Source organism: Colossoma macropomum, unplaced genomic scaffold (genome assembly GCF_904425465.1).
Source record: "Colossoma macropomum unplaced genomic scaffold, Colossoma_macropomum, whole genome shotgun sequence".
Taxonomy (NCBI): domain Eukaryota; kingdom Metazoa; phylum Chordata; class Actinopteri; order Characiformes; family Serrasalmidae; genus Colossoma; species Colossoma macropomum.
The window spans coordinates 11048403-11075336 of record NW_023494786.1 but is presented as its reverse complement, the minus strand read 5'-3'; the positions used below and the strand labels follow the sequence as shown (position 1 = coordinate 11075336).

Genomic DNA, 26934 nt, shown 5'->3' with positions numbered 1-26934 from the left:
AATACAACAAAATGAACTACTGTTTAGTACAGCCGTAATTACAATGAATAAAAGATTTTGAAATGACAAGAATGATTAATTTGGTGGTCAGTCTCCATCTTGTTCTCCAAAATTATCTTTAAAATATGGCCATATTGTATTTCATCACTTTCTGTCACTGTCTGCTTAGTTTTATGGGTTTTTAGAACTTTCCAGGAGTTTCTAGTGAAGCACAGACATCAGTTAACCAGCCAAAACACTTCTAAAGACAAATGCTGTCATCTGGTGGACAGTAGTGAGATTATCTTAAGCTGTGAAAATATATAATGTACTATATCTAAACTACTGCTCGCTATTTTAAAGTGACCATATCCAGCATGTTTCTTGTATTTTTTTTTAATTTTAGTTTGACATGAGGACCATTAATAACATTCATAAGGGTTTTATGTGCCAAATATTAGTAACAATTCATTTTTACATGACCACTTCCCCACATGTCTTTTTCCTATAGACTCATATACACACAAGTGGGTGGGGCTAAACTGCATTAGGCTGAATAAGTGGATAAACATGTTGGTATCACAAAAACAGTAAATTCTTTTGGCCGTTTTTGCAGTTTAGTTTATATATAGAGAGACCGTATGAACTGGAGAGTGAATGGTATGTTTTTGAAACCTTAACCATAGTTATGTACCTATGTCAAACTCTGATTTAAAAACAAGCTTTTCCATAATATTGGCCTTTTGCCGGTCCAAGCACTTATTCCTCTCCAAACAAATCCACTGTTTATGGGAATACAATTCCTGGCAAAAGCTTCCCTGAGCAATGTCTTCTACAAAACATTAACAGCTGTCTTGTTTTGTTGACACAACCACAATTTGTACTACATTAATTACATAATAATATACAGAGTTAAATGGCATTAAGGCTTTAAGCTTTATTCTGTGATACAATATTGGTCTAGCCTAGTCCTGGACTAAACTGCAACACTCATTTTTGAGGCACTACTGAATATCCTTTTCAGACTAGGTTTCTTGATCTGTAACACTGCCCCATGATGTCCAGGTGGTTTTCTATTTTTTGTTAGACATGTGTGCCGTTTCTTTCCGTTTTCTGTTGGAGAACTTTATAAGATTTTACACTTAATGTGTACTGCCATAAAGTTTGTTGACAGTTTGTTAACATTTGTTCCAGCCCAAAAGAACAGCCCATTAGCACCACATGGCACACAAGGTTTTCATTAGACAATTTGAGTATGAGTTCATGCTGCAGACGCTCTTTAAGGCCTACCCTGTGTTACTCATAAAGGGACATGACCGGTCTCAAACCAGTCCTCAGGACCCCTGTAGTTCACATTCCAGCTCACAGTACACCTGAAGCAGGTAATTAGGGGCTATGGAGAGCTAAAGGCCTGTTTAGGGAGATACGATAGAACATGAACTTGAGCTGATTAGGGGTCCTGAAGACTGGTTAAAGCACCTACATCCTATGTTTTTCTGAGCTTTAAGTTTTGGTAGGCAATTATTACTGAGCCTAGAACCAACTACCAACACACCAACACATCTACTTCTAATGTGTCTCTACATTTTCATGTATACATATGTATATCGAGAGTTTTTTCATTTTACTTACATTTGGCAATAATTGTGTTGATGTAATGTATTTATTTGCATCACTGTTTTAATGGCAGTTGCACGAATGCATAGACCAGTGTTTCCTAATTTCATTTTCAATTTATATTGGTCCTTTTTCAGCAGGGAACTCAAGAAGAACCTTATCTAATGACACCACTTCAGGAAAACACGCAAAATCATGCCATGAAGATGGGCCTCCAGAACTTGTGAAATGCCAGCATGGCCTCTATATTCTTCCCTATTCTTCTTTCATTGTTTTTGGTGTTAATAGTTTTAAACTGGCACTCTAAGCTTCACTAGTAAGACCAGTTTATTATCTTTAACAGCTCCAAATGAGGCACAAAGCTCCAAAGAGGAATGAAGAGAGCAAAAGCAAAACAAATAGAAGAGGCAAAAAGGAAACGTGCTGCTGACAAAAATGTGCTTTCCTTCCTCGCCAGCTTCCTATTCCAAACTGGACGTGCAGCAGACTGGACTGTTTTGACTCTGTCCAGACAAACTCCCACCCAAATAACATACATTTATAAGCCTGATATGCTCTGCAGAGTGATATCTATGGAAGTCTATTAATGCCAGGTATAGGAGAAAAATGCTTGGCTGTGATTTTTTTCTGGCAGCAGGATGTCAAAGTTTTGACTTAGTATCTCAAAATAAACACTTATTTTTCCCCAAACTTTGATTTTTTTATGTCAGAATAATGAATTATTTTGACTTGAAATCATTACTTACTTTCTTGAAAACCAATAACAATTAACCAGTTTTAGTCAGGATTTGGTCTTACTAAGCCAAGTCATTTTTTCAAAAGTCTAAGGCAAAATTTCGAACAATGTCCTCATTTCAAGACACGTAGACAATATTTCGATTGGCATTAATTCGAAATACGAAGTTAATAGTCTGACGTATTACCAGAAAACAATGAAGAACACAGAAGAGCCTCAGACAGTTCAGTGAATGGCTGTGATGGTGCAGAAGCCTGAGGTGAATGTAAACTATTCGGGCTGGACGGTGAGGGTCTCAAAGCATTCTGTCTTCATACTGCCCCACAAAGACTCCAGATAAGCCCAAATCCCTACATTTCAGTATGTTTAGCTCAAATGAGAACTAACATGTCGGCGAAGTAAAACGAAAAGGGAAGGAAAATAAAGTGGTGAAGGATAAAGTGGAGAAAGTGTTTGTCTGGAAGTAGGTTAGCCTAGTGCCGCGCTGTTGCTGTTAGCATGCAGCCAGCCAGCCTCTCTCAGCCTGGACCGTCACACTGGAAACTCTGAACTGTTTGGGCTTCAGAGCTGACCGAGGAGGACGTTTCTCCTGTTTCTCCTGGAACAAACTGGACAGCAACAGTGCATCATCCACTCGCCTGTTTAGGGGACAAAAATATGTAGAAATGGATTTTATGAAACTGATCGGAGCCGTTCTGGCCGTTTGTTATCATCCAGGCTGCGCGTTAAGAGGATTCGCTAGTAAGTATGCGGATGTGTAAAATAAGTTATAGAGAAAAGCTAACGGTCAATAGGCCTATTCACTGAGAGCTGTCATGTGAGGGTGGGTGTTTTTGAGCTTGAAACTGTCCTAACATTTAAGGTGTGTGCTGTGCATTAAAGTAAACAACTAGAAAAATAAACGTGCTGCCTTTGTGTTCGGTTAGTCTCTTTCTCAGTGAGCTCAGTGAGTGAGTTTACAGTGCAGGGCTGTTAACGTCTTATGGTTTTGCTAGCTTTGTAGCAAAGTTTGCTATAATGCGTGGGAGTGCGATTTTTTTACGTTTAAGGTCGGAATTAAGTCTGACAAAAAAACATTAGACATTGGAAACTCCTGTTAACTTTACTGCTAGACACGAACTGCAGTCTTGCTTTCTCATATTTCTTTCAATTGGGTGTTAATGCTGAGATTTAGTCAAGGACTAGACCGCTCAACATACACACACACACATAAATATATATATGTGTTGTAAAGATTAATTCACATGATGTGGTGCAAACACTGTAAAAACATTTCAAGTGCAAATGTTTCTGATGGCAGCTTTGATTTTCACTGCTGGTTAATTCATGAAACAGGATTAACTCTGCTAGAAGTTGAAACATTGAGTAGGGGTGGGCGATATCGCAAAAACCACAACATCGCGATACATTTTCATAATACACAAAGTGTATCGCGATGTTTAGGGTTCTTTTTAAATACATCGAAGGTTTGAAAAGTTGGAGCAGACAAAAAGAACCAGTAAAGCCACAATTTAAAAAAATGATAAAAAACTACAAACACGATTTTTATTCAACATTTGACGTACTGTAGTGCTCTAAATCCAGTTAAACAGGACTAACTGTGCTCTCTTTGTAATAAAACATGAAGCTGGTCAGTGTGGACTGTGCAGGACTGATCTATGATGTGCTCAGAAAAGCATAATGCAGGACTGACTGACAATATTACTCAGAAAGCCTTGTTGTGGGACGACGTTATCAACGATATACTCAGAAAGACATGTTGTAGGACTGACATTATCAATGATATGCTCAGAAATCATACTGTAGGACAGACATTATCCACAATATGCTCGGAAATCATACTGTTGGACAGACATCCACAATATGCTTGGAAATCATACTGTTGGACAGACATTATCCATGATATGCTCGGAAATCATACTGTAGGACAGACGTTATCCACAATAAGCTTGGAAATCATACTGTAGGACTGACCTTATCCACGATATACTCAGCCAGGCATACTGTAGGGTAATGTGACATAATTTCTCATCATAACAATAAATATTGTCATATTGCCCATGACTAACTGTGAGATACCTCAAATGATTAAATGTTGTGTCTGTGCCCAATTCTGATGATATATGGTATGTGCTTCAGTTATCTGTGATTTCTTGACTGCATGACAGGTCAGAGGATTTGCCGCCGGGGCACTGAGAAGCCTTGCTATAAGATTTCACACCACCAGGACAGTCGGTTCAGGGTGGGCTTTGAGGAGGCCCGGCGGACGTGCAGGGACGATGATGGAGAGCTGCTCAGCATAGAGACGGAAAACGAGCAGAGGCTGATCGAGAAGTTCATACAGAACTTGCATGTCAGTGATGGGGATTTCTGGATTGGGCTGCAGAGGAATCAGGGCTCAGGAGCTGGAGACTGCTCTTCACAGTATTACTGGCTGGATCATAGCCAGAGCACCTTCAGGTAAGATTTAGGCTGCTGCCTCTTATTTGTAGCCAGGGGCTGTGAACCAGTACCAGTGAAAGGTCGCTCACCCATTTTTCCAATACAAGCAAAGTCTAGACGTCTGCAGAGCACAACTGGCTGAATTAGTGGGGACAGTTCTTCATTACAGACTAGGGATGCACACATCATGAATGGCCAATTCCAATTTCTTTACAGCCTAATTGGCTGATGGCTGACTTTTATTTTTTCATTGTTTATTGTTATTATTTATTTTTTTAGTTTTTAGCCCACACTTTGTAGGGGCTAAATGCACACACTAACACATTTCCAGTACTTTCTATTAACTAAAGTTGCAATATTAATAACATTGTTTGCACTTTAATAGGCACACAAACATTCAGATACAGTCCACTTAAGTGCATTTACGTGGCTCATGTTATTTGCATGGTAAAACTGCATAAAGATCTGCTGATTCCAGTGAATTCTGATTATATATCCCTACTATGGACACCAACTTAACTATGTGCTACTTTGATGTGAAGATTGGCATTTTCACATTTCCTACAGTTTGTTATAGAGGAAACGTCAACGAACAGTAACTATGCTTTGTGATGCAGGATTCATAAGGAGAGGGATTCTTCTATTAGGGATGCCGGATGTGAAATTCTTCACCAATAACTACATTGTTGCCGATACCAATGTTAATAAGGGATAATTTTGCCTTTTTGATTTTAAAAGAGCACATTCACACCATAATCCATACAGGGAGTACAGTGAGCATGAAACAAACTCAGACAAAAGCTCAGTTAAAAAGATAGCAATAATTGGGCACCAAAATTATCCATAATAGAGGACCAATAATATTTTAGTTTTTGCATTTATCTGCAAATAATGTATCAGCTACTGATATGTTGTGCATTCATAGCTTCTGTGCAGTTGTTTGCTTATGTTTGCAACAGTTTGTTGTTTATAGTTTGTGAGTGTTCCCATGTAGTCGCCTGCTAGAATATATTTATCATACAGTTTGGGTCAGTTGATTTGGGTCAGCTTGATACAGTTAATTTGGGTCTGTATCTAGACCATCCTCCACCAGTCAAGAGCTACTGCATTAGGCGTTAATAGGCCTGTATTCAGTGTGAGTTTTGTTATACTAAAAGTTTTGTCATGCACTGAGCCAGCCAAAAACACACAGGTGGACCTGGGTGCACCTGGCCCTCCCACCAACAACTACAGTCACTGAATAGACTTGAGCTAAAAGTGCAAGACCTAGGGCTCGATTTCTATCATCCAAAAAAAAGACATCATCCCTAAGTCATTACAAGACTACTAAACTACTAGACAATTAAACTGCCTTCCACCCCCATCTTCATTGGATTAACGGTATTATATTGCTGAAAATGTCTACTGCTGAAAACTTAATATCTGGCATATCTGAGATTTACACACACAGTCATCAAAATACATCAACGTCCATGAAAAAACAACACAAGTCACAGTAAGATTGTCACATGCTGTTTATATTCATTATGGCTGCAGCTGATGAGTCTAAGTAAGTTTTAATCGGGGCTTTGAATGAAATCTTAATTTTGCATGCATGAGTGTTCTGCGCTCTCATCTGTGAAACTCCAGTGATTTTTTTACTTCATGTACACATACAGAAGTGAGTTGTCCTGTGAGTGACTGTCACACAGGGGAAAACCCCATTGGAAGCTCTTATTTATAGTCTAATCTTTAGTCATTGTGAGGTATTTTTTACAGACCAAAAAAGCAGATGTGTTTTGATCTTCTACATAGGAGGATTTTTCTTTTAGACAGTGCAATTCAAAGCCACAGACACTGAGTAACGGCTCATTCTGCTACAGTGATCATCACTCACTTACGGACATGCATGCAAACCCCTCAGTTTTCAGTAAGACGGATGAACATGCCATTCATGTCAATTATGTTGATTTGATGAGTTTTTTGTTTCGGGAGGAGCACAGCAACAGTTGATCGTCATTATTCAGCCAGCCGACAGATATGTTTCATTTTTATGAGCCAATTAGAACTAAGATATTATAACCGAAAAGTGAAAAAAGAGCCACGTATCGTGACCGGTGAAGTGTGTTTTATTTTCCCATATTTGATTTTCCTTCTTCAGCAGCTTTCCAATGATGGGCAAAAAGTGTTAATATGTGTAAATTAACATTGTTGGCAACCAAGACAATAATTTTTATTTGGTTTTTGTGCCTGAAATTTATGTAGAACATATTGATTTGTGTGGATCAATATAGTTTTCTCCTTGGAACGATGCTGCTGGACCCCAGCTACAGGGGCTTGGTTTCTGAACTTCACCTTTTTCACTGCTCATGAGTTTTCATGTCTGCACAAAAGGTGCTCTAGAGCAGTCCAGGGCTTTGCTCTGGGCATTTAAAGGACTGAACAAAGCACAGGAGCAACCATAATAGAGTAATAGTGTTAATGTGTATATTTTTGAAACTTATTTTGATGTGCTTTTGTTCTGTACAACATCAAAACTTGGACTCTGTGTGAAAAGGCATTGGGCTTTGTTGCCCCACTTTGTCGCAAATAAGAACTGTCCTAGATATACTTAATATGCTACAATGTAAAATATACCACAGTATGATGACCTACGAGTCAAAACTACTGATGTCAGTAGATAGGAGGACCTCTAGTACTTTGTAAGATAAAGATTCAGGAGATAGATGGTATTTTGAATGACTGGTTATACAACATTATTAATGAATGCAGGTTCCATATATGAACCAAGAAACCACATGTGAATCTTTTAACAGTTCACAGCTTCTTCCCTGCTTTCGATGCTCATACTTTAAACAATTAGCTATTTATATAAGCAGAGTCAAGTTTTGGGACAGGGTGTAAACATCAAAAGTTTGATAGCAGCATAAAACAAATATGCTACTGTAGTTTTAATGAATGAAAACGTTAATATTTTGTGGTAATTTTATTCAGGATTTGGCGATTTTTCAAAATTGATCATCCCAGCCCTCATAGTTCCAATGCTAGAGGGTTTAAAAAAGTCTAACACTAAGGCTGCTGTGTGACGTATTGTATTGTCTTTTGCAGGAACTGGCTCTGGAATGAGCCCTCGTGTGGTAATAAGCATTGTGTGGCGCTGTACCACAGGCCCTCCACTAAGAACCGCTACATGTTTAAGTGGAGTGATTCCAACTGCAATACCAAGAACAACTTCATATGCAAGTACTCAGAAGGTGTGACACGTATTATGCTGAAGTTCTGTCTGTTAGTTTAGACTAGTAGGAGATTATATAAGTGAATTATTCGAGAATGTAAGCTCTTCTGTTCCTGTCTGTCTCCTTATGTGTTTAGAAAAGTCTCTGGTTCCTACTCCTGCAGGAAATTCCACTGCTCTCACAGGTACACGCAGCATTGCATGGCCACTGACTTCACTTTCATTCCTCACAGTCTGAATGGAGACTACTTACTTTTATACACACAGTCATGTCACTTTTAAAAAAGGTCTAATTTGCAGTTTTGTCTGTTACCATATACTGTCGTTTGTTTAATTAAATGCAATAAAATTACTATTAAAATACTCAGCAGAAAACGATTTAACACTGGACTTATTCAGTTAATATTAAAAAGAATATCAAGTGTAACCTTAATAATACATTTGACATTTGGCCTTAATATTACTATTTCAGTCTTTCCATAAACAAAACTTTGGTTTGTAAGATAAAGATTCAGACAAAGATTCCATATATGAAGTGTGGGACTTCCCTGCTTCAATGCACATAATTCAACTGATTAGCTATTTATTAAGACCTTTAAAAGCAAAGTCAAGTTTTGGGGCACCAAACGTTTGATAGCACTAATTTAAATGACCATCTTAAAGTCAGTAATATTGGCTGCAAGCAGATGAGAATCACAAGCATACATTATAGTACATGAGGTGCCTGATACATTTTTGTTAACAGATGTTCCAGCTGTTACAGTAATGCTCTTAAGTTGTTTATGCATATTAACAGCCAGCACAGCTGTTAAAGGAGGGCAGATTTACACAGTTTTCCAGATGTAGTCAATCAGCCAAGACAGGTTTGGTGCCCAATTTTTACTTCTTAAGTTTTAAACATTAGCTGCCAGGCTAACGTTGCTAAAAACAGCAGGAGTCAATAGTCACCCAAATATTTTCTGTAAATACATCCCCAAACGTTCTCTCAAACCACCTCCAGGGCTTCACATACTCATTGTGATATGCAGCAGCTTCATTGAACATTACATTTTATGTAAAACCATACTGACAAGCCTGTGCAACCTTAATGTAGGGGGTTTGGGGATTTACAGAAAAGATTTGGGTGACTATTGCCTTCTAGTGTTTGCTAGAAACATTAGCCTCGAAGCTTCAGCACTAAACTAAAGATTTGGACACTAAACATGTCCTGACTGATCAACTACATCTGGTGTAAGTGGAAAACTGTAAATTCGCGGAACATTTCTTGAATTAATTGACACTGTTTCTTTTTTTTCAGATATACCAAAGACTACTCTGAAAACAAAACAGCAGCCTGTCACGTTGGATTATGAAAAAATAAAAACAGGATTCTCCGAATCATCAGGTAATGCGTAGTACCAGTTTAATAACGTGACGTTAGTAACATGTCCTTGTTGCTTTTTGGCTTGTCTGTTTAATACTGTCTGATTTTATTAGGGGTTGATGTCTATTCGTATAATTATTATTATTTCGAGTGTATTCCTTCTCTTAGTGTCTCTTTCAGATGACATCAATGTGTACTACATCCTGCTGGCTACTGTGCCTGTACTGCTGCTGCTGATATTGGTGGTTTCAGGAGTTTTCTGCTACAGAGTCATGACCAGGAAGTGAGTGACGCAGCTTTTAAAGAATAGTTTATAGAAAAATCTAATCAACAGAATCTAAATTTACTCCAAACGAAGTTGAGCAGCCACGACATCATGTCTGACGTTAGCTTGTAGCTAACAAGTAATGGAAGCTTATGGCCGCATATAAATATTGTGTAAACTACATGCCTGAATTGTGTGAAACACTTGCCTCAAAACATGCCAGTTTATGTCTTTGTGCTTTGATACTTATTGGCAAGCAAAAGCAAACAGTGGCCACCAATGACTGTCTTGGCTGACTGACTAAATTTGGGGTAAGAGGGAAAATAAATTTGACTTTTGTCCAAACCATGGCTTTGCGCTACCATCTGCGTACACATGGTTGTCCGATAGAAGTGGCCAATATGAAAATATTTATCTCTGATAAGTTGATTTTTTGAGCATATCATGGATATCATCAGTACTTAAAGAGCGCTGACCAACTGCATGCTTCATTACAAAGAGAGCATAAATAGTCATAATTAGTTCAATCTAGTCCAGCATTGTAAGTGAAATGTTGAATAAAAATCATTGTATTTATAGTTTACTTAAAGCTGCACTATGTCAGATTTTGTTAAAATTGCAAGAAGTAGCATTACTGAGTCACAAGGATAAAACACTGAAATATGGTGTGCACTGCTGTGAGTCACTCCATAAAGCCTGAAATAATCATTTAAAAGTCAGAGGTGTTGGATCGGATTTCATGGAAGTTTTTCAGACCGCATCATTCATCTTTACATATTAGCGTCACATAGACTGAAAATGAAGGTTCGGCTCAATGTTTAAGTCTCAAATGCAAAATCAACATTATACTCGTGAAGATATGATGACAACAGTGGGTAGTTCGCTCACATCCTTGGAAGACACGTCCTTCACCAAGTTTTAACTGGGTCCTCTTTGAATACTCTTTCAATGCGCTTGCAATCATCAGATTCATCCACTTGCGGAAGGGGTCTGAATCACAACCTACGTTACAAAACACCTTGCAATTAACATTTCACAAGAGAGGTCTCCAAATAGTGCAGCTTAACTAAATATTGTGATACGTATCGCATATTATGAAAATGTCTGCAAGTGTCATGATTGTATTTTCTTCAAGTATATTGTTTTCTTGCTCTGTCTTTGCAGGAAGAAGGAGCAAAACGACATCTACGCTGTGCCTGGACAGTGGGTATCTGCTGGGGCCCTTAAAAACTGTAGCCACACTCCCACAGACAGCCCCAACCAGCATGGGGCCCACCTGGAATACATGAGCTCAGAAATCAGCAGAACATTTATTGTCAGGGGGCTCAGGAGCCGCTTTGAGGACTATGAGAATGTGCCAAGCAGTACGGCGGGATTCGTCACTAACGACATCTATGAAGCCTGCCGCAGTCCAGCAGCCGTTGAGGCAGGATGGGTGGAAAACGACATCTATGGGTACTGAGGATACTAAAGCTGTGCATTGATGGGACCAAAGCTGTGTTACCACTTTTCAACCTGGCTGTGCCCTCCTGGAACTCGCATCAGACCTTCTTTACTTCTGTTCTTGCTCCTGACTCTAATATGCCCTACAGTGACGGACACAGTGGTCATGTGAAGGGGCGTCGTTTTCGGTGGACAGTAGGCCCAGGTCTCCAAAACCCAGTACAAAGAAGAGGTGTCATCGCCTCGTAGCTTCCTCTGTGGACACCAGTGTCCGGGAACAGGACAGTCAGTTCGGAAACTCTCACGATAGTGCCCTGACCCTTCTGCTCATCTGAACAATGTCCAGTCCCGCCTCAGAGAGGGCCTTCTCCAACGGATGCCCATTGAAGTGCCTTTTGTTATTCAAACTCTAATGATTCTGGAATGGTCTCCAAGTGCAAAGGCAAAAACAGAGACAGTTTTGCTTAGCTGGGATATTCCGAACTGCTAAAGAAATCCTGCTCACAACACCCTAAAACTGTAAATGTTTCATCTTTTTCCTTTTTTGCTTTGAGATAATGCTGAGTGAAACATTGTCACAATTTCCTTTTGACTGTTCTGAGAAGTGTTCGTAACAGTTAGGATAAGGAATTCGGCTTTGAGATTCAAAGAAGCGATTTCTATGTATATATGTAAATATATTCTGTCATTTATCTTCAAAGATTTTACAGTATATGTGGGATGAATGATTGGTCTTTTGCTTCCAAAATCCATCTCTATGGTTGGTGGTACTATATAAACTTTCAACATGTCAGTCTTTCCTCATCATCTCATCAGTGCATCCACAAGGTTTGTAACAACAGCCAGTTTCTCAAGGAGGCACTTGGACTATATCTATCGGACTACACTAACCAATGCTTTTCACTGACACTCATATGTAATGTTTACAGTCAGTTTATGGCAAGCTATTAAATGGTTTATGGTGATCGTTTAGATGTAGTTAATTATGAAAATTGGCTGATCTTATAGCAGTATTATATACATAAGACATACTTCAGATAGATGTGTTGAAATTAATGTTATAGCATTTAATCGTACTTAAAAAAATAATAGACAGCTTGCAATCGCTGGTTGATCAGGTATTTAATGTTTGTGGCTATCAGTATGCTTGCCTTGACCAAATTACTGTCTGTTACAAAATTATTGTGTGGTTTTGTAAAATACTGTCTTCTGACAAAAGAGCGAAAGGGCAGAATGTAGTGTCGATGCATGTTACATAACCGAAGACTGCAATAATGTGCTCTGCCAGCAGATGTCACTGTTTGATAACAGACCCTTTTCAGTGTGAAGTCGATTGTCCTCTAAGTTGTCTAAGAGGTGAATGCTTATAGACTGATACACTTTTTATATGCTATAGTGCATTTTATACTGATGTGTTTGAACTGTATACATTAGTCTTCAGCAAATGGAGGCACTGTAATTTCACAACAGTGGATATTATACAATACTAATTGAACTAATGTACAAGAACTTCAGCGTCCCATGTACTTAAGTCAAATGTTGATGTACTTTTACTTTTCTGAGCATCTTAAATTATAATTTTACTCATGATCAAATGCATTTGTGAGGGATTGTTATTCAGTTCTACTTTATTCATTCACTAGGTCCTAAATGTTTTTTTTTGTTCAGTTCTGTACTGCTTTACTGTTGCTCACACATTTCACTATCGAGCTTTAGCATTTTATTTTACACTGAAAGTGAAGAATAGTGCCTAGCTTCAGTTCTTGTGCTGATAAATAACGTATGTGTCAAGACGTTTCACTGCTATTCTCTAAGCAACTCAGTATTTGAAGAGTTGTTTTTCACTTCTACTTAAGTTTGTCTCATTTACTTCTGTTTGACTCAATATTTATTATTTTACGAAGGGGAACGCCACCATTTTTTTTAAATGGTACGTAATTAAATGGTTGAGATGTAAACAGAGTCATTCAGAGTGGTTTGGTGTGAAACGCTCTGCTCTAGAGAAACTTGCCAAGTCAGTTGTTCACAGTGGTGGTGATAGGAACCAGACGTCTGAAAAGTTTAACGTCTCTAAAAGCTCCCTCACAGAAAGTTATTACATAAAGTGGTTAGATATATGCTACCTTAAGTCTGAGACATCGTTCTGAGACAAATGTATTTGAATCCATTTACTTTAATCCATTCATGGCGGAGGGGTACACGCAGGACGCTGTAAGGCAAAATAGTCCCCAAAGAAAATGGAAGACTTTTACCATCATCAACATTACATATAAGACAGAAGACACGTGTGGGTTCACTGGTGGTTTTGGTTAGTAAATAAAATGGCTATATTTGTGTTGTAAACATTGCGACCCCTGGTTCCCATCACCACCCCTGTAAAGAAATCTGAGTTTCTCTACAGTGAGCCATTTTTACGTCAAACCACTGAATGACTGTTTACATCTTAAGGACTGAATTATTGCTCGGATGACCTCAGATACTTGTTAATTTGGCTAATTAAATGTTGTCTCACTGAGCAGCTGTGCCCGTTTTGGTGCTATTATATCTGCTGAGTGCTGAAACTGAAGTCGTGGCCTGTCAGGTTTAACTTGCCCGGGGCTAAACTGACGAAAGCTCTGCTTCGCTATGGCCAGGTAGACTCTCATATACACAAGTTATACAATGTGGGTTTCGGCGACTAAACTCGCTTCCCGAAAGCACACGTTGAATGAGTGTGTCCTAATCTCGACTCCCAATCTGTCGAGCACGATAAATAAATCAATTTAACCGAAATTACTGCTGACCGGACTTCGTAGCCTGCTGAGCAAGAAAACACCGGCGATGTCCGGCTCGTGGATGAATCATTCTTTCGAACCGGTTCGCTTCAATAAATCGGTTGAACTGATTTCATCACATGAGTAGAACTTTTCGTAGTATTAAACATTTTGTTTACACAGTTTAGCCTCATACAATACCACATTGTATCATACGAACAACTGGCGTCTCTTCAGTCTATGTATTTTTCCCCAATCAGTCCGGCTCCAGCGGCGACACCAGACTCACTCGCTGAACCGAATCTCACCGTGACTCGTGAATCAACTAATCGTTTAATCGGACGGACAGTTCGAAGGAGTCAGAGTCGGTTCGGCTGAAAACTGAATCGACCTTCCAGTCACCAGCAGTCCAGCGGCTTTGTGTGTGTTTTTTCCTTTTTCTTTTTCAGAACTGTTAAAGCTGCCCGCTGACGTAAGACGTGGCTGCGGTCGCCCTTGGCAACGAATTGGCACCGAAGCGAGGAACGGCTTGAAAGCCCCGCCCCCTCTACAAATACCCCCATAGGCTCTGACGTCAATGTCACGTCAACGGAGAGAACACGACGCCTCCTCGCGCGAGTCCAACTCGTGCGCTCGCTCGCGCTAATGGAGCTGAAACGTTAGAGCTCTATTGTATCTGAGAGAGGAGGGGGAGAAAGAGAAAGAGAGAGAGGGCTGGCGTGACACTTTCTCAGTCCTCCTGAACGGCTCCTTTCTGCTCAGTGGACCAGCGAGCGCGCTGTCCGGCGGTCCGCGAGTCTTATTTACTCTGTGTTTATGCGAATAAACGCGTTTTAGCGGCAGGAGGAGCAGGAGGAGGAGGGGAGGGGGGTCGCTCAGCTCGTTATCTTGACTCGGGGCTGTCTGTCTGTGAGTGTGTGTGTGTGTTTGTGTGTGTGTGGCAGGGCTTCTATCTCCCCAATCCCCCAGCGCTGCTACCAAACAGCATGGTCATGGCTGACTGTCACCAAAAAGCAGCGCTCCGGGCTCCGGTCCGCGTGGGCTTCTACGACATCGAGCGCACTCTCGGCAAGGGCAACTTCGCCGTCGTGAAGCTGGCGAGGCACCGGATTACCAAGACCGAGGTGAGTGTGAGAGAGAGACTGAGAGCCGAACACGCCTGTGGGGAAAACTTCTCAAGTTTGGGTTGTTGTCGCTGCTGCTGCACATTTCCGTTGCGAGAACATATCGAGTTCCTCACAGAACAGCAGAGCAGCAGGTTGTCACAAAGCCACACGTGTGAAACAGTGCAGTCGCCTGCCTGCCTGCGCTCTCTGACCTTTGCTCAGGTGTATACTGGTGTGGTAAAGTCACTGGTGCGCATTCAGGGGGGGCGTGGGGGGCATATCCTTTCCACTTTATGAAATTGTGTCAGATCAATATCAGTGAGATCAAGAGCTGTTAGATATTAAATATTATATAGCTGTCAGTTACAGTTTGAAACTCTAATTATACCCAAAATAGATAGTAGTTTCATTTAGTTATAGATAATAACCACAAACAGAGAGAAGCACTAATCTCTCCTGGAATCATTTCAACACGTCTTGTTGTGATTAACAGTTGTTAATAGTTCTTAATTATCATCACATTTATCATTATTGAGGTATTTTGCTAAAATATCTACAGTAACATGCAGATAAGGCTGAGAATTTTAGTGAAAAATGTCACTGTACTGAATATGTTTGATGTTATGAATCCTGATAACAACATTATTTGTTTTTGCATTTTGAAGTTGACGTCAAAGCATGAGATATCAGTATGATTAAGTGTAATTGTATGCATGCTTTGGTTACACAGTTTCATGTTCGAGTTGCTGTAGGTAGGCTTGATGTTGCCACCTGTCAGCCCAAATTTGCACATTTAGGTGTAGTGCACTGAGGTGGGCTTTTCCCTGGCCTTTCTTTTGTGGTATGACAAGAATCTTATGGGCCCCTTATATGCAAATACCTTTCAGTCAATAAAAAATGACATTGTAATTTGCTTGTTTTAAACATGTTGATGCTTTGCAGTCATGCCATTCCATGCACTGGTATACAACATTAACCTAAATGTTTATGTTGGTCTACTTATGTAAAATTGAAAAATAAAAAGCAATGAAGGATCCATGGATGAGATGCATGATGAATAAGAGGGAGATAAATAGATGTCAGGGCTGTTTGGAAGCTAGCTGGTGTATGTTGTATGTTGTAGTCAGTGGGTATACAATTGTGTCGATATCTATATGAATACAACCAAGATTATAGGGCCATGGGCCCCAGTGTGATACCTCACCGTCCTCGAGTAGCTACACCTCTGTTTGCAGCTGCTTCTGGAGAACAGGTTTGAGATATAAGAACATTATAAGAATGCAAACCTCGCCCTCACTCACTGTTCACTCCCAGCAGGTTATAGTGAAATATGCCCAGCGTGTGAAAAGCACTTAGGTCAAACGCATGACCTTATTGTTAGTTCTTGCAGAAGTGATAGTGGGCTTTACGTGTGCAAGTGGATATGTGGAGCATGCTGCTGAATTGTGCCCTGGTTGCGTAACCAGCAATAGTGATTTTGTGATAATACGCCTTCCGTCACAAGCATACCTGGTGCCCATGTTCGTCTGCATGCCCTCATTGAGCAGCTGAAGCCTTTTTGTGCAATGGTTCAGAGACATATTGTCTAAGCCCTGAGCTTTATTTTTTGCAATTTTGATTACATCAAATACAAAGAATGCATTTTTATTACAGTATGACATTTTTTACGCAGCCATCGGATCCCTTTTGGGTTCCAGACAAGTCTGCCGAAACAGCATCTGCGGAGAAGATGTTGAATTTCACAGGGGAGCAATGTGTCAGGGAATTAACATAGTTAAGAGGATTATGTTGTACAGGGCTGACGTCTCTCTTGCTGCTCTTGACGTGACTCACACTAACGTGGGGCTGCTTGGTTTTTGTTGGAGAGGTACCGTTCCTTCATCCTCTCGTGTAATAGCCTGGTCTTCTTCACTTGCATGGATGACTTGAACACTGGCTTTCACTAGCAGGAGCTGAGTGCTTGTTGAAGAAGATCGCTCCACGCCTCGTGCCAGCGATGTCCATGACCTCAGAGGGCATTCAGTGGTCAGCTGGACAAGTCACCTCACTTACTGCTAGTGATAACTAGCTGGCTGTGCATAGTTCCGTTTGTGGCAGCATGATTAGCAGAATTCTAGTGAAAGTGTTTGTGTCACGATATCTCACGTTATGTGTTTAGACTGTTTTTGAAACTCAGTTCTGGGGAATTTCAGTTCAGTTCAAAATCTGGGACAAATTTAGGGCCTTAAAGGGATACAGTCAGCTCAAGCCTTAGAAATCGAGAGCTTTTGCTTTTGTTTTGCTATACTTTTCAAATGTAATTGTACATTTTATTACATGGTGAGTTACATAATGAATTGCATTTACATTTGAGTTATTATCTGTATTGAGATCTTCACTGTGTTTGTTTTGATGTCAAGAAATGACACAAATGTGGCAAAAATATAAAGGATGTTTTTTTTCTGCTAAGGAAGACTGTAAAAAACAATAATTTCCATCATATTTAAATTACAATACAGCATATCTGCTTCTACTTAGCAACATAATTATGGTATCAGTTGAAAGTTTAAAATTCACATTTTCAACAGGATGTCTTTGATTGTTAAATGAGCTACAAGCGAGAAGCAGTTAACAGTGAATAAAACGGTGCGTGTGTTATCTTGTGATAACTGTGTGAACTCCTTGAACTCTAGACTGATTATTCAGTTATTGTCTTTAAAGGGGAATTACGCTGATTCATAATGTCTATATAATTCAAATTCTGAGATGTAAACAAAGTCATTCAGGGTGGTTTGATGTGAAAAGGCTATTGTAGAAAAAATTACTGACTAAGATTTTCTGTACAGTGGTGGTGACAGGAACCAGGAGCCTACAACACAAATATAGCCATTTTATTTACCCTCCCAAACCACCAGTGAACCTACACATGCTTTCTGAGTCTTTATATGTTAAAAAGTTGATAATGATAAAATAGTGTAAAATTTGAAAAATTCTGGGGGACAATTTTGCCTTGCGACACACTGCATGTACCTCTCCACCATAGAGGGATTTAAAACATACAGTCAAAACGTATCTTAAAACCTTCTTGGGTATCAGGCCGCATATTCGTAATCATATAATGTAATAACTTTCCATGAAGCGGGTTTTTAGAAGTATTAAACTTTTAAGACGTCTGGTTCCTATCACCACCACTGTGAACAATACTCAGTACATTTCTCTAGTTACTTATTTCACATCACACCACACTGAATGACTTTGTTTACATCTTAATAATTTAATTATGCAGACATTTTGATAAATCGGAATTCGTCTTTAAGACTTATTATTCTGTAACTTCTATGAAAGCCTGGGGTTTAAGGGGTTAACAGTTAGAGAAAGCAGGCAAATGAATGATTATACTGTCTGCAAATTGATGTTGACATTGCCAATGGAACTAAAAGTGGACTCGTGTCCAGACTACAGGCTCCAGGTCACAGCATGCACCTCTCCTTTGACAGAGTTGGTGTCCTACAGAGCCTGTGCTTCTTTACACCAAGAGCGTGCTCTTATGCCTCTGCCTTGTCCTTTCTCCTCTGCTTCATCTGAAGGAGGTGGAGATTAACACTTCATCAAGCCTGGAAAATCAAGGAGTTTACTGCTTCTCCTCAACCGGTGATCTTTAGCCGGAGGAAATTATTTGAATTATTAAGCTAGTTAATCACACACAGGGCATTTAGCTTTGGCAGACAGGTGCGTGTTGGCACCTCTCACATGTGACCTGCCTTTCATCTGCACTGGGGACTGTGAGGACCGGTTCTGCTCACATCGCAGGCAGTGCTGAGACTAATGAATGCACATAGGCTGCAGCCTCAGGCATTAGTCTGGGTGCTAACTATAGTGTGTTTGCTGTGCCCTTGATTCAACAGGTGGCCATAAAGATCATAGACAAGACCCAGCTGGACTCTGTGAACTTGGAGAAGATCTATCGTGAAGTGAAGATCATGAAAATGCTGGACCACCCACATATCATTAAGCTGTACCAGGTAACGCTTAGCCCCTTTTATTTTATTAACGGTTTGAAGTTGAGACTTATTACTATCAGTTTGCTTTGCTACCGAAATGTTATTACGTAACCACATATTTATTACATTGTGAGTCAAGCAAAGAATTATATTTACATTCGATTTACATTCTGATTTACATTCAGCAGCTTTGCCTCTGCGTGTCTAACTTTCTTGCGTTACTTTGGTTCTGTCACAGTGACAAAAACTTGGCAGAAATCTAAAAGACCGTATGCACAAGAGAAACTTTTCTTTAAATTTAAATGGTAATAAAATATTTCCTCTTCTGCCTATGAACACAAATGCCTTTGCAAATAAAAGCTCACTCTTAGCAAAAGAGGTGTTTGTATAGTGCCAATAAAGGGTTCTGTGACAACAGTGGATCCTTTCTTGGTGCCATGAAAGAACCATTTTTAAAATATATATGTATACTTTTTCATCACACAAGAATCTTTTAACTAGGCAAAGAACCCTTTATGTATTCAGATGTTTCTTTTGAGTGTTCACAGCTATGTATTTAACCATTGCCTTTACTAAAGAACCCTTGATAAACAATTTTATGGCTGATGAGTGGAATTACACCATGTTTTTATTATTGCTGACAATAGCTGCGACTTCTACGTGCTAAGATGCTTGTTCTCCTGCTTTTCCTCATCAGCCGCTGATGTTTGTTGTATCAGACCAGTGTGGATGTCATCGGCTCTCAGGCCATAGTTAATGACTAACTTCTCCCTATCTGTCCAGACTTTCATAAGTCCTCATTAAACTCATAGCCCAACTGGATGTTGGCCTGTGTTACAGTAGAAAGTCAAGTTGCTCGCTGTAGTCTGGCTATAGCAGCAGACAAACTCTTCATGAAGAGATAACTCCTCTTTCAGAGTTACTTCCAAGCCCCATTACGTAAGGCCTTGGTTCACTTCGGTCGTTGGGAATGTGAACAGCGCTTCATTATTATACAACCGAGCGGCGTCAGTCCAAGTGTGGCTGTGTAATCGCGGTGTATCATTATTTCCAACAGCTCTTCCATTCAGGCCGCATGGGTCAATTAGTCATTTCCTCTTGGGCCACGTAAACAGAGGGCAGCTCGGCAGGCTCCCGCTGCCTCATCACAAACCCCCAGCTTCCCTCAGCCCCATCTGCCTGAAACCAGGGTCCACATACGCAAACACGTATTCATGCTCTGTACACTACAACAGTTTGTCAATATTTATCTGTGGCTCAGATCCCACGTCATATATTTACAGCATTACCCCGTAATTATCATTTTTCAGGCCTGTCTCATTGAACCATAAAACGTACAAAGGTTACATGCAAGGGAAAAGGCATTGTCCACTAGTTGCCTTTTTTTCTTAGCATCACTGTTTCTCTGGCTACTTGGGTATGTCATTGCATGTCTAATTGCTGCGTGATGACAGTTTCACAGCAGTGTTACCCATCATTAAAGATGAAGTGACAGAACACCAGTGGTTTGTCACGTCGAACCTTAGCAGGACAGTTGTACAGCGTAACGCTAACATTTGCATGAGATGATTCTAGTTATTTCCAGGCATTTGCATATTTGGCAGCTGATTTGGACCAGAAGTACTTTGTGGTCAGCATGTTATGAAAATTTCCTGAGATCATGGCTTCCATCTAGACAAGTTTCTGGAAAGGAAAACATGGCTTAAGAACATGATTCATGTATTGGACTATTCCACTGACTTTATTAGTCAACAGCGTATTGTCTTTAAAAGGTAAAATGTGAAAATCCTATAGAAAGCAGTTGTGCTCCAATAATGTTGATTTAAACAAGACCGTCTCGGCACAAACGAAGCAGATGTATCAGAGAATCCAATCCAATTGCCTGTGGAAAGGGCCTAGAGTAGTGTTTTCTGTGGGCCTGGCTGCACATATCAGATTTATAATAGATCCTCTCTCCTGCCTACATTTAGCCCTATTCATCTCTTTGTTTTCTTTGGCTAATTTTGGAGTCCTCCCACACATCGCTGGCTCTGTCGTGGCTTTATGAATCGAGCTTACAATCTGGCCAAGCAACAGCAAGCCAGTCTGATTCATGCCTACACCATTGTGCCGCTAACTAAATGAGACATATGAATGCTGCTACAGGGACAGCAGCAGGCCCTGTACATTTTGTCCGTTTTGAACATGGACCCGTTGTTCTGTCTTGTGTGTGAACCCACTGTGCTCTCGCCATGTGCTTTGTTTGTCTTTGTCATCCTACTGGATCATCTAGTGTGCTGCATGAGACACTCTGGGCCCGATGTACTAAGCCTTCTGCGTCAGTTTCAGCCGTAAATCGGACACATTATGGCCGTCTGCTATGTACAAAGCTGCTGCACGCACCTAAATGTGCATTTATGTAAAAATGCAAAACACGCTTCCTTCTTTCATAAATATGCATTTGAGGGAGGATCTCACAAAATGTTTTTTTGTCTTCAAAATTAAGCAAACAATTGTTATTGTGATACTTTTGTGATAATGTGATAAACAGTATGCATTCTGAGTTACAAAGAACACTGACCAATTGTATGTTTTATTTAAAAGACAGCATAAGTCCTGTAGAGTTAATGCAACACAGTATGTGAAAAGTTGAGTAATCATTTGTAGTTGTATTTGCAGTTTTTGACAGCAGTTTTTAAATTTGACACTTCTAGCATATTTTGTCAAAATATAAAAATAAATATCGTGATATATGATTTTTTCCATATTGCCCAACCTGTACTCATTTTGCAAAATAGCTGTGGGTGGTTTTCCATAGAATTTTCTCCACCTTTGAATCCAACTGTGATGTTGGGAGATTTCCTCAGACAGTGGCAGCAGACACGAATCAACAGAAGCACAAACATAAACATGTGCCTAAAGAATATATACCACAGATTAAAACTACTTCAGAATCAGATGCATGTATATAAGAAGACCCAGGGCAAAGTGATCCTTGAAGCAGCCACAATAAGCAGCCACAGTATGTACCCGTAATGCGGGTGTTATTGTCTTACAAATTCTTTTTTTTATCTGGAGTAAAGTTACATCCATGTCTGAGATGTTTTGGTGGGAGAGAACACCGCTCTCTCTTCATCACTAAACTTTCACTTTCTCTTTTGACTCAAGGTTGTTGACGGCTCTGCTTTTTCACCACTTTTTAAACCAGTCACTTCACAGACATGCAAGCATATGGCCTTAGAAACCGTTTACACCTGGTTGTTTTGTGTGTCTTGAGTATCAGGATTATATTCAGATAGATTATTCACATGAGAATGCAGGTGTAAGTGCACCCAAGACTCTTTTTAAAGAGATTTAAGTCCAATCAGGAGGTGTGTTTTAGCCAGATGTTATACCAGTCTAAATCATCCATCTCTCCAAGCCAGTTAAAAACTCTCCCAATAATGTGACTGTGCCTCCCTTTTGTTTTTTGCGTATGGGGAAAAGACTGCCCACTGGACCGCCACCACTGAACAGAGGCTTTTCTGCTTTTTTGGTTTAGCTCCTAACATGAGTTTCTCCTCTGAGTTTGATTCAGTTACCAGCCCAGACTAGTTAAAATAAAGCACCAGTTTGGTTAATCTTTGCCAGATATAGGAGACTAATTATTGTAAACAGACACTTTTTGGAGTACATAACAACATGCACAATTGTGATTTTTAAGGTGGCAATCATCTTTTAAATAGAATAGGAAAACAAAGAACAGCGCAATTGGTTGTGTATATGTGGTAATTTACATACGACAGAACATACAGCAACTGGATTTCAATCTTACTAAGTGGAGACACAATTAATCATCATCACATGAAACAATGGTCTTAGTAAATTGAATGTTAATTTCAGACTCATTGTGAGGCATATTGCGGTTGCATAAAGTTGCATTTTGTGTATGTATGTAGGCTGTAGTAAAGTACTACTGCAGTAGATTTGTTTGTTAAAAATACTTTATGCTCTTTTACAGGTCATGGAGACCAAGAATATGCTCTACCTTGTGACAGAGTACGCCAAGAATGGAGAAATTTTTGGTAAGTGGCTTTCACACGGATGCATGAATGGCTCAGGGATATTTTACAGAGGAAAAGCTAACGTTCTAAGAGCTTTTCTGATGTTACAGCTGAATATTTTTCAATGTCTGAGCAGCAGTTTTTTGTGTCACATCAAAAAGTCCCTTTGTCATAAAGGGGAAAATGAAAGTGCGATGAAATGTTCAAGCAAAGTTTTATGTTGAGTTCAAGATTTTGTCTACATTTTTATTAAGAAATATGATTGGGTTAGTACAAAGGATGACAAGCATATTTTTGAGGGAGCTAAAAACAACACGGTATATTATCTCCCTCACTGAGACCACTGGATAGTTCTGTGGTCTGTGTAGGTAGCCTATAGTTGTGTCAAACGCATTGTAATCTGTAATCGTATGCAAATTTTGGGCACCCCTAGCCAAATGACATCCATCCATCATCTAAACCGCTTATCCTTCTGGGTCGCGGTGGGGTGCTGGAGCCTATCCCAGCTGTCATCGGGCGAAAGGCAGGATACACCCTGGACAGGTCGCCAGTCCATCGCAGGGCAGACAAACAGACATATACATCCACACACACACTCACACCTAGGGGCAATTTAGCATGTCCAATTGGCCTGACTGCATGTTTTTGGACTGTGGGAGGAAACCGGAGTACCCGGAGGAAACCCACGCAGACACGGGGAGAACATGCAAACTCCACACAGAAACGACCCTGGTCACCCGGCCGGGAATCGAACCCAGGCCCTTCTTGCTGTGAGGCGACAGCGCTACCCACTGCGCCACTGTGCCGCCCCTGCCAAATGACATGTTTTGTTGATTTTTTAAGCGAAAATAAGTTACACATCCTCTACTGAGAACACACTTCTGCACATTTTAATGCACAGTTACTGGCTGAATTTAACAAATAAATAAAACGTAAAATGTAGCCTGTTCAAAGTTATGGCACATTTCATATTTTATGTTTTTTTTTTGTAATATGCTAAAGTTGGTAAATCCATATCTTAATGGCTTAATAAGTAGCTAAATAGCTTAAAGAGTAGCTAAATTTGCGCTAAAATTTACAGAAATGGCATATTTAAGTATCTTGTCTGTAGAGGATGTGATAACTTTTATAGAAAATTAACAATCATGTAATTTGACCAGGTGTATTCAAATTTTGCATTCTACTGTATGAAAAGAATAGCTTGACCAGGCATGCTAATGTGGCTAAAAATGAATAGAAGCTGGTAGCCACTGATTACCGTAACATAATTTTCATTGTACTACTTCACTGATGAACATTAGAATGACTTGACTGAACTTTTCCTTTAATGTTTCACCAGTTTTCCTCAAACATAAATAAAGAACCAAAATACATCCTAAGAGAAAACCACAGTGTGTTTATCTTGGTTGATAATGTTAGAGGTCAGAATGAAACAAGCCCAAAGACGAGACATAAACAATCAGTACTGGCGATTTGGTACAGATACCATCACTATTCTGTCTGCTGTTAGGCTCTTGTAGCCATGATTTTCATTACAAACTGAATATAACTGCATCACTGAGACCCCAAAAAGGTCTTAGCTTTCATAACTCAGTAGCAAAACAAAGAGTGCTCAAGTTGGTGCTTGAGTTTGACTGGGTAGCCTCTTCTAGCGAAAAGTATTATCATCTGGCATAACACTTACATAATATTGTTTTCTGGTTCATAGTGCGTGACCCAGTGTGGCTCGCTACCAGGAAACCGCTCACACGTCAATCATACAAACCGTAATTCCTGCAAAGCCTGACCCCAGCGCACCCTTTAACCTAGAACGTCTAGCTCTCTCGTTGGTGCTTTTTGGCATACCAGAATTGTTTGTTGTGTTGTTGGCCTCATCTGATAGGGGCTGTATTCACAACAACCAGAGATTTCACTTGTTGACAGTCGACCCAGCTCAGCTTTCGCATCCAGCTTGCAAGCTTTGGTTTGAAGCACACTCATAGCTCATTGAACCATATAACTCTGAGCCAGAAGCTTTTACCTTAATCACTATGAAGGCTGCGATTTTGACCACTTTGATCAGTCTTGGAAAACTGTTTTTGTCTGTAATGAAAAACAAATGTTACACGCGACATTTCCTCTAAATGACTGCAGTGGTATAAGCGGCCTGTGGACAGCTTGACCCTCATGTTAGATGTGGCAACAGCCCTTGTTTTGACAAAGCAAGATAAAGATGGGTGTTGAGGCTGGAACAGACTGATTGGCTGGAGACTTTTTGTATTTGGGGCTTAAGATGAGGGAAAAGCATCCAGAGGAGGCTCAAGGTAAAGACACTGCCCATTTGATCTATAATATAACTATATTAACAAAGTTGTTCTTCAGATGACATGTACTAGATTATTTTGAGATTTACAGGTATTACATACTGAAAAGCCATTTTGTCCTGCAAGATTGCTGGCTGCACAAGATAATACTGTTATGCAACCTTCGACAGCGCTATCAAGATTGCTGCCCATCATAGGCAGATTATGAAAGATTATTATTTTTCAAAATGAGAATGCTCTTCAGCCCTTTGCGCTTCTCATAGGCTTACATCACACAGCAGAGAGCAGATAAGTTAATGGAGAGGAAACGAAACGTTGTGTTCAGGTTGCAAATTCAGTCCAGTATTAATTGAAATTGCTAAGTAAAAATGACGACCAACTGTGAACAACCTTAAAATCAACAATTCCCCAGCCAACAGTTCCGCTGTGGAGCACAGAAAATGCCTTGTATGGCCTAATTGGGAGTTCAGACGACAGCTTTTCAGACTCTCTAAAACATTTTTCATTGTTATCCATGAAAAAACCCACACAGCAACTAAAAATCACTCCTCTATCCTGCGCAGTATGGTTTAAATGAGTGTTCGAGTTGAAAAGCTGTCAACTTTTGTACTGGTTGCCCATGAAAAATTCACAGCTGTCCAATCAATATCTTCTCTCTAGTCAGTCATTCATCAAACATGGAAGATTAGCTAGTTTTGGCTGTTTTTGAGCAAAGCGAATTGTATTCTTGCCTTTTTTCTGTGTCTTGTTATAGACATGTTATGCTGTTTCAAAATGTTTAGCGATCATCTCGGACGTTAACAATCTCATATATGTCAATCAAATGCATCTGACAAATTGTTCTACCTTGTCAAAAAGCGCTACCATAGAGTGTATTCATAGGTAGCTCCCTACGTAAATTGGTAGCCTAAATCACATTGTCAGAGAAATTGCATTAACATTATAATAACATTAAGCTGAGTTTATATAATACATTTGAGTAAGGCTGAATTAAAATTAAAAACACAATAAAATGTCAGGAAAGTGAAGATATTCTACTATACTATTGATATGTTCTTGCACAGTAGGACCTTTCGATGGGTACGACAAATTGCCATCGTGTGAACTCCCCCTAAAGCTGTACACATTAGCTTTATCTATGGGGCAAACAAACAAAGGAAAAAGACTATCAGTACCAAAAGCCATTGCACCATGTGCTTGAAGTGGTGTACCAAGAAAACAGCCTGGATATATCAGCCAGAAAAGTGTTTTGCTTCTGCAGTAGCTTGAAAAGTAGATCAGACTGATCCGTTTAGAAATTTGATGTGGAAGAAAAGCAATAATAAGCAGATTAAGCAGAGGAGGCCAGGCTGTACCCCTTTTTCTTCAGGCTACAATAGAAGCACCCAAGTTTAATTGGCAGCTCTCGACTCTCCACCTCTAAGACAAACAAAGAATGGCTCATACTGGTCCATTAAGTACTTGGTATAGTGTGGGGTGTGCTGAGTTGTGCAGGGGGAACCTGGCCGTGGACGAACCTGCCAAGGAAAGCCTGTCTGCCCCACAGCCTCAGAGCCAGCTGAGCTGCTGCAGTGGAGCAAACTGGAAATTGGGTCAGGCTCGAATAATGAGAAGCTGCGCAAAAGCACAGGCACAGCAAGAGAGAGAGTATAGCCTAAAGTATACATAAGAAAGAGAGAGAGAGAGAGGGAAAACAAAAAAGAAAGAGAGA

At 39.9% G+C, this 26934-nt stretch overlaps 2 protein-coding genes across 2 annotated transcripts in view; both read left to right on the top strand.

The window, feature by feature from the left end:
- The first annotated feature begins 2616 nt into the window (after nt 1–2616).
- laynb (layilin b) lies at nt 2617–12654 on the top strand. The gene is made up of 7 exons (XM_036560781.1): nt 2617–3073; nt 4501–4792; nt 7862–8007; nt 8126–8173; nt 9286–9372; nt 9520–9634; nt 10781–12654. The coding sequence occupies exons 1-7, from the start codon at nt 2998–3000 to the stop codon at nt 11076–11078; spliced, it is 1062 nt and encodes a 353-aa protein (XP_036416674.1). The 5' UTR covers nt 2617–2997; the 3' UTR covers nt 11079–12654.
- A 1757-nt stretch (nt 12655–14411) lies between these two features.
- The window catches only part of sik2b (salt-inducible kinase 2b), a 48212-nt gene continuing 35689 nt past the window's right edge, over nt 14412–26934 (top strand). The window contains exons 1-3 of the mRNA XM_036560768.1: nt 14412–14936; nt 18803–18919; nt 22878–22941. Of these exons, the coding sequence (XP_036416661.1) occupies nt 14799–14936; nt 18803–18919; nt 22878–22941 (319 nt within the window). The 5' untranslated portion in view covers nt 14412–14798. The remainder of the gene's footprint in view (nt 14937–18802; nt 18920–22877; nt 22942–26934) is intronic.

Coding starts and splice junctions, on each gene's coding strand:
- laynb (XM_036560781.1), top strand. CDS start 2,998: ATGGATTTTATGAAACTGATCGGAGCCGTTCTGGCCGTTTGTTATCAT. Junction 8,008..8,125: donor CATATGCAAGTACTCAGAAG/GTGTGACACGTA, acceptor TTATGTGTTTAG/AAAAGTCTCTGGTTCCTACT. Junction 9,373..9,519: donor AGGATTCTCCGAATCATCAG/GTAATGCGTAGT, acceptor TCCTTCTCTTAG/TGTCTCTTTCAGATGACATC.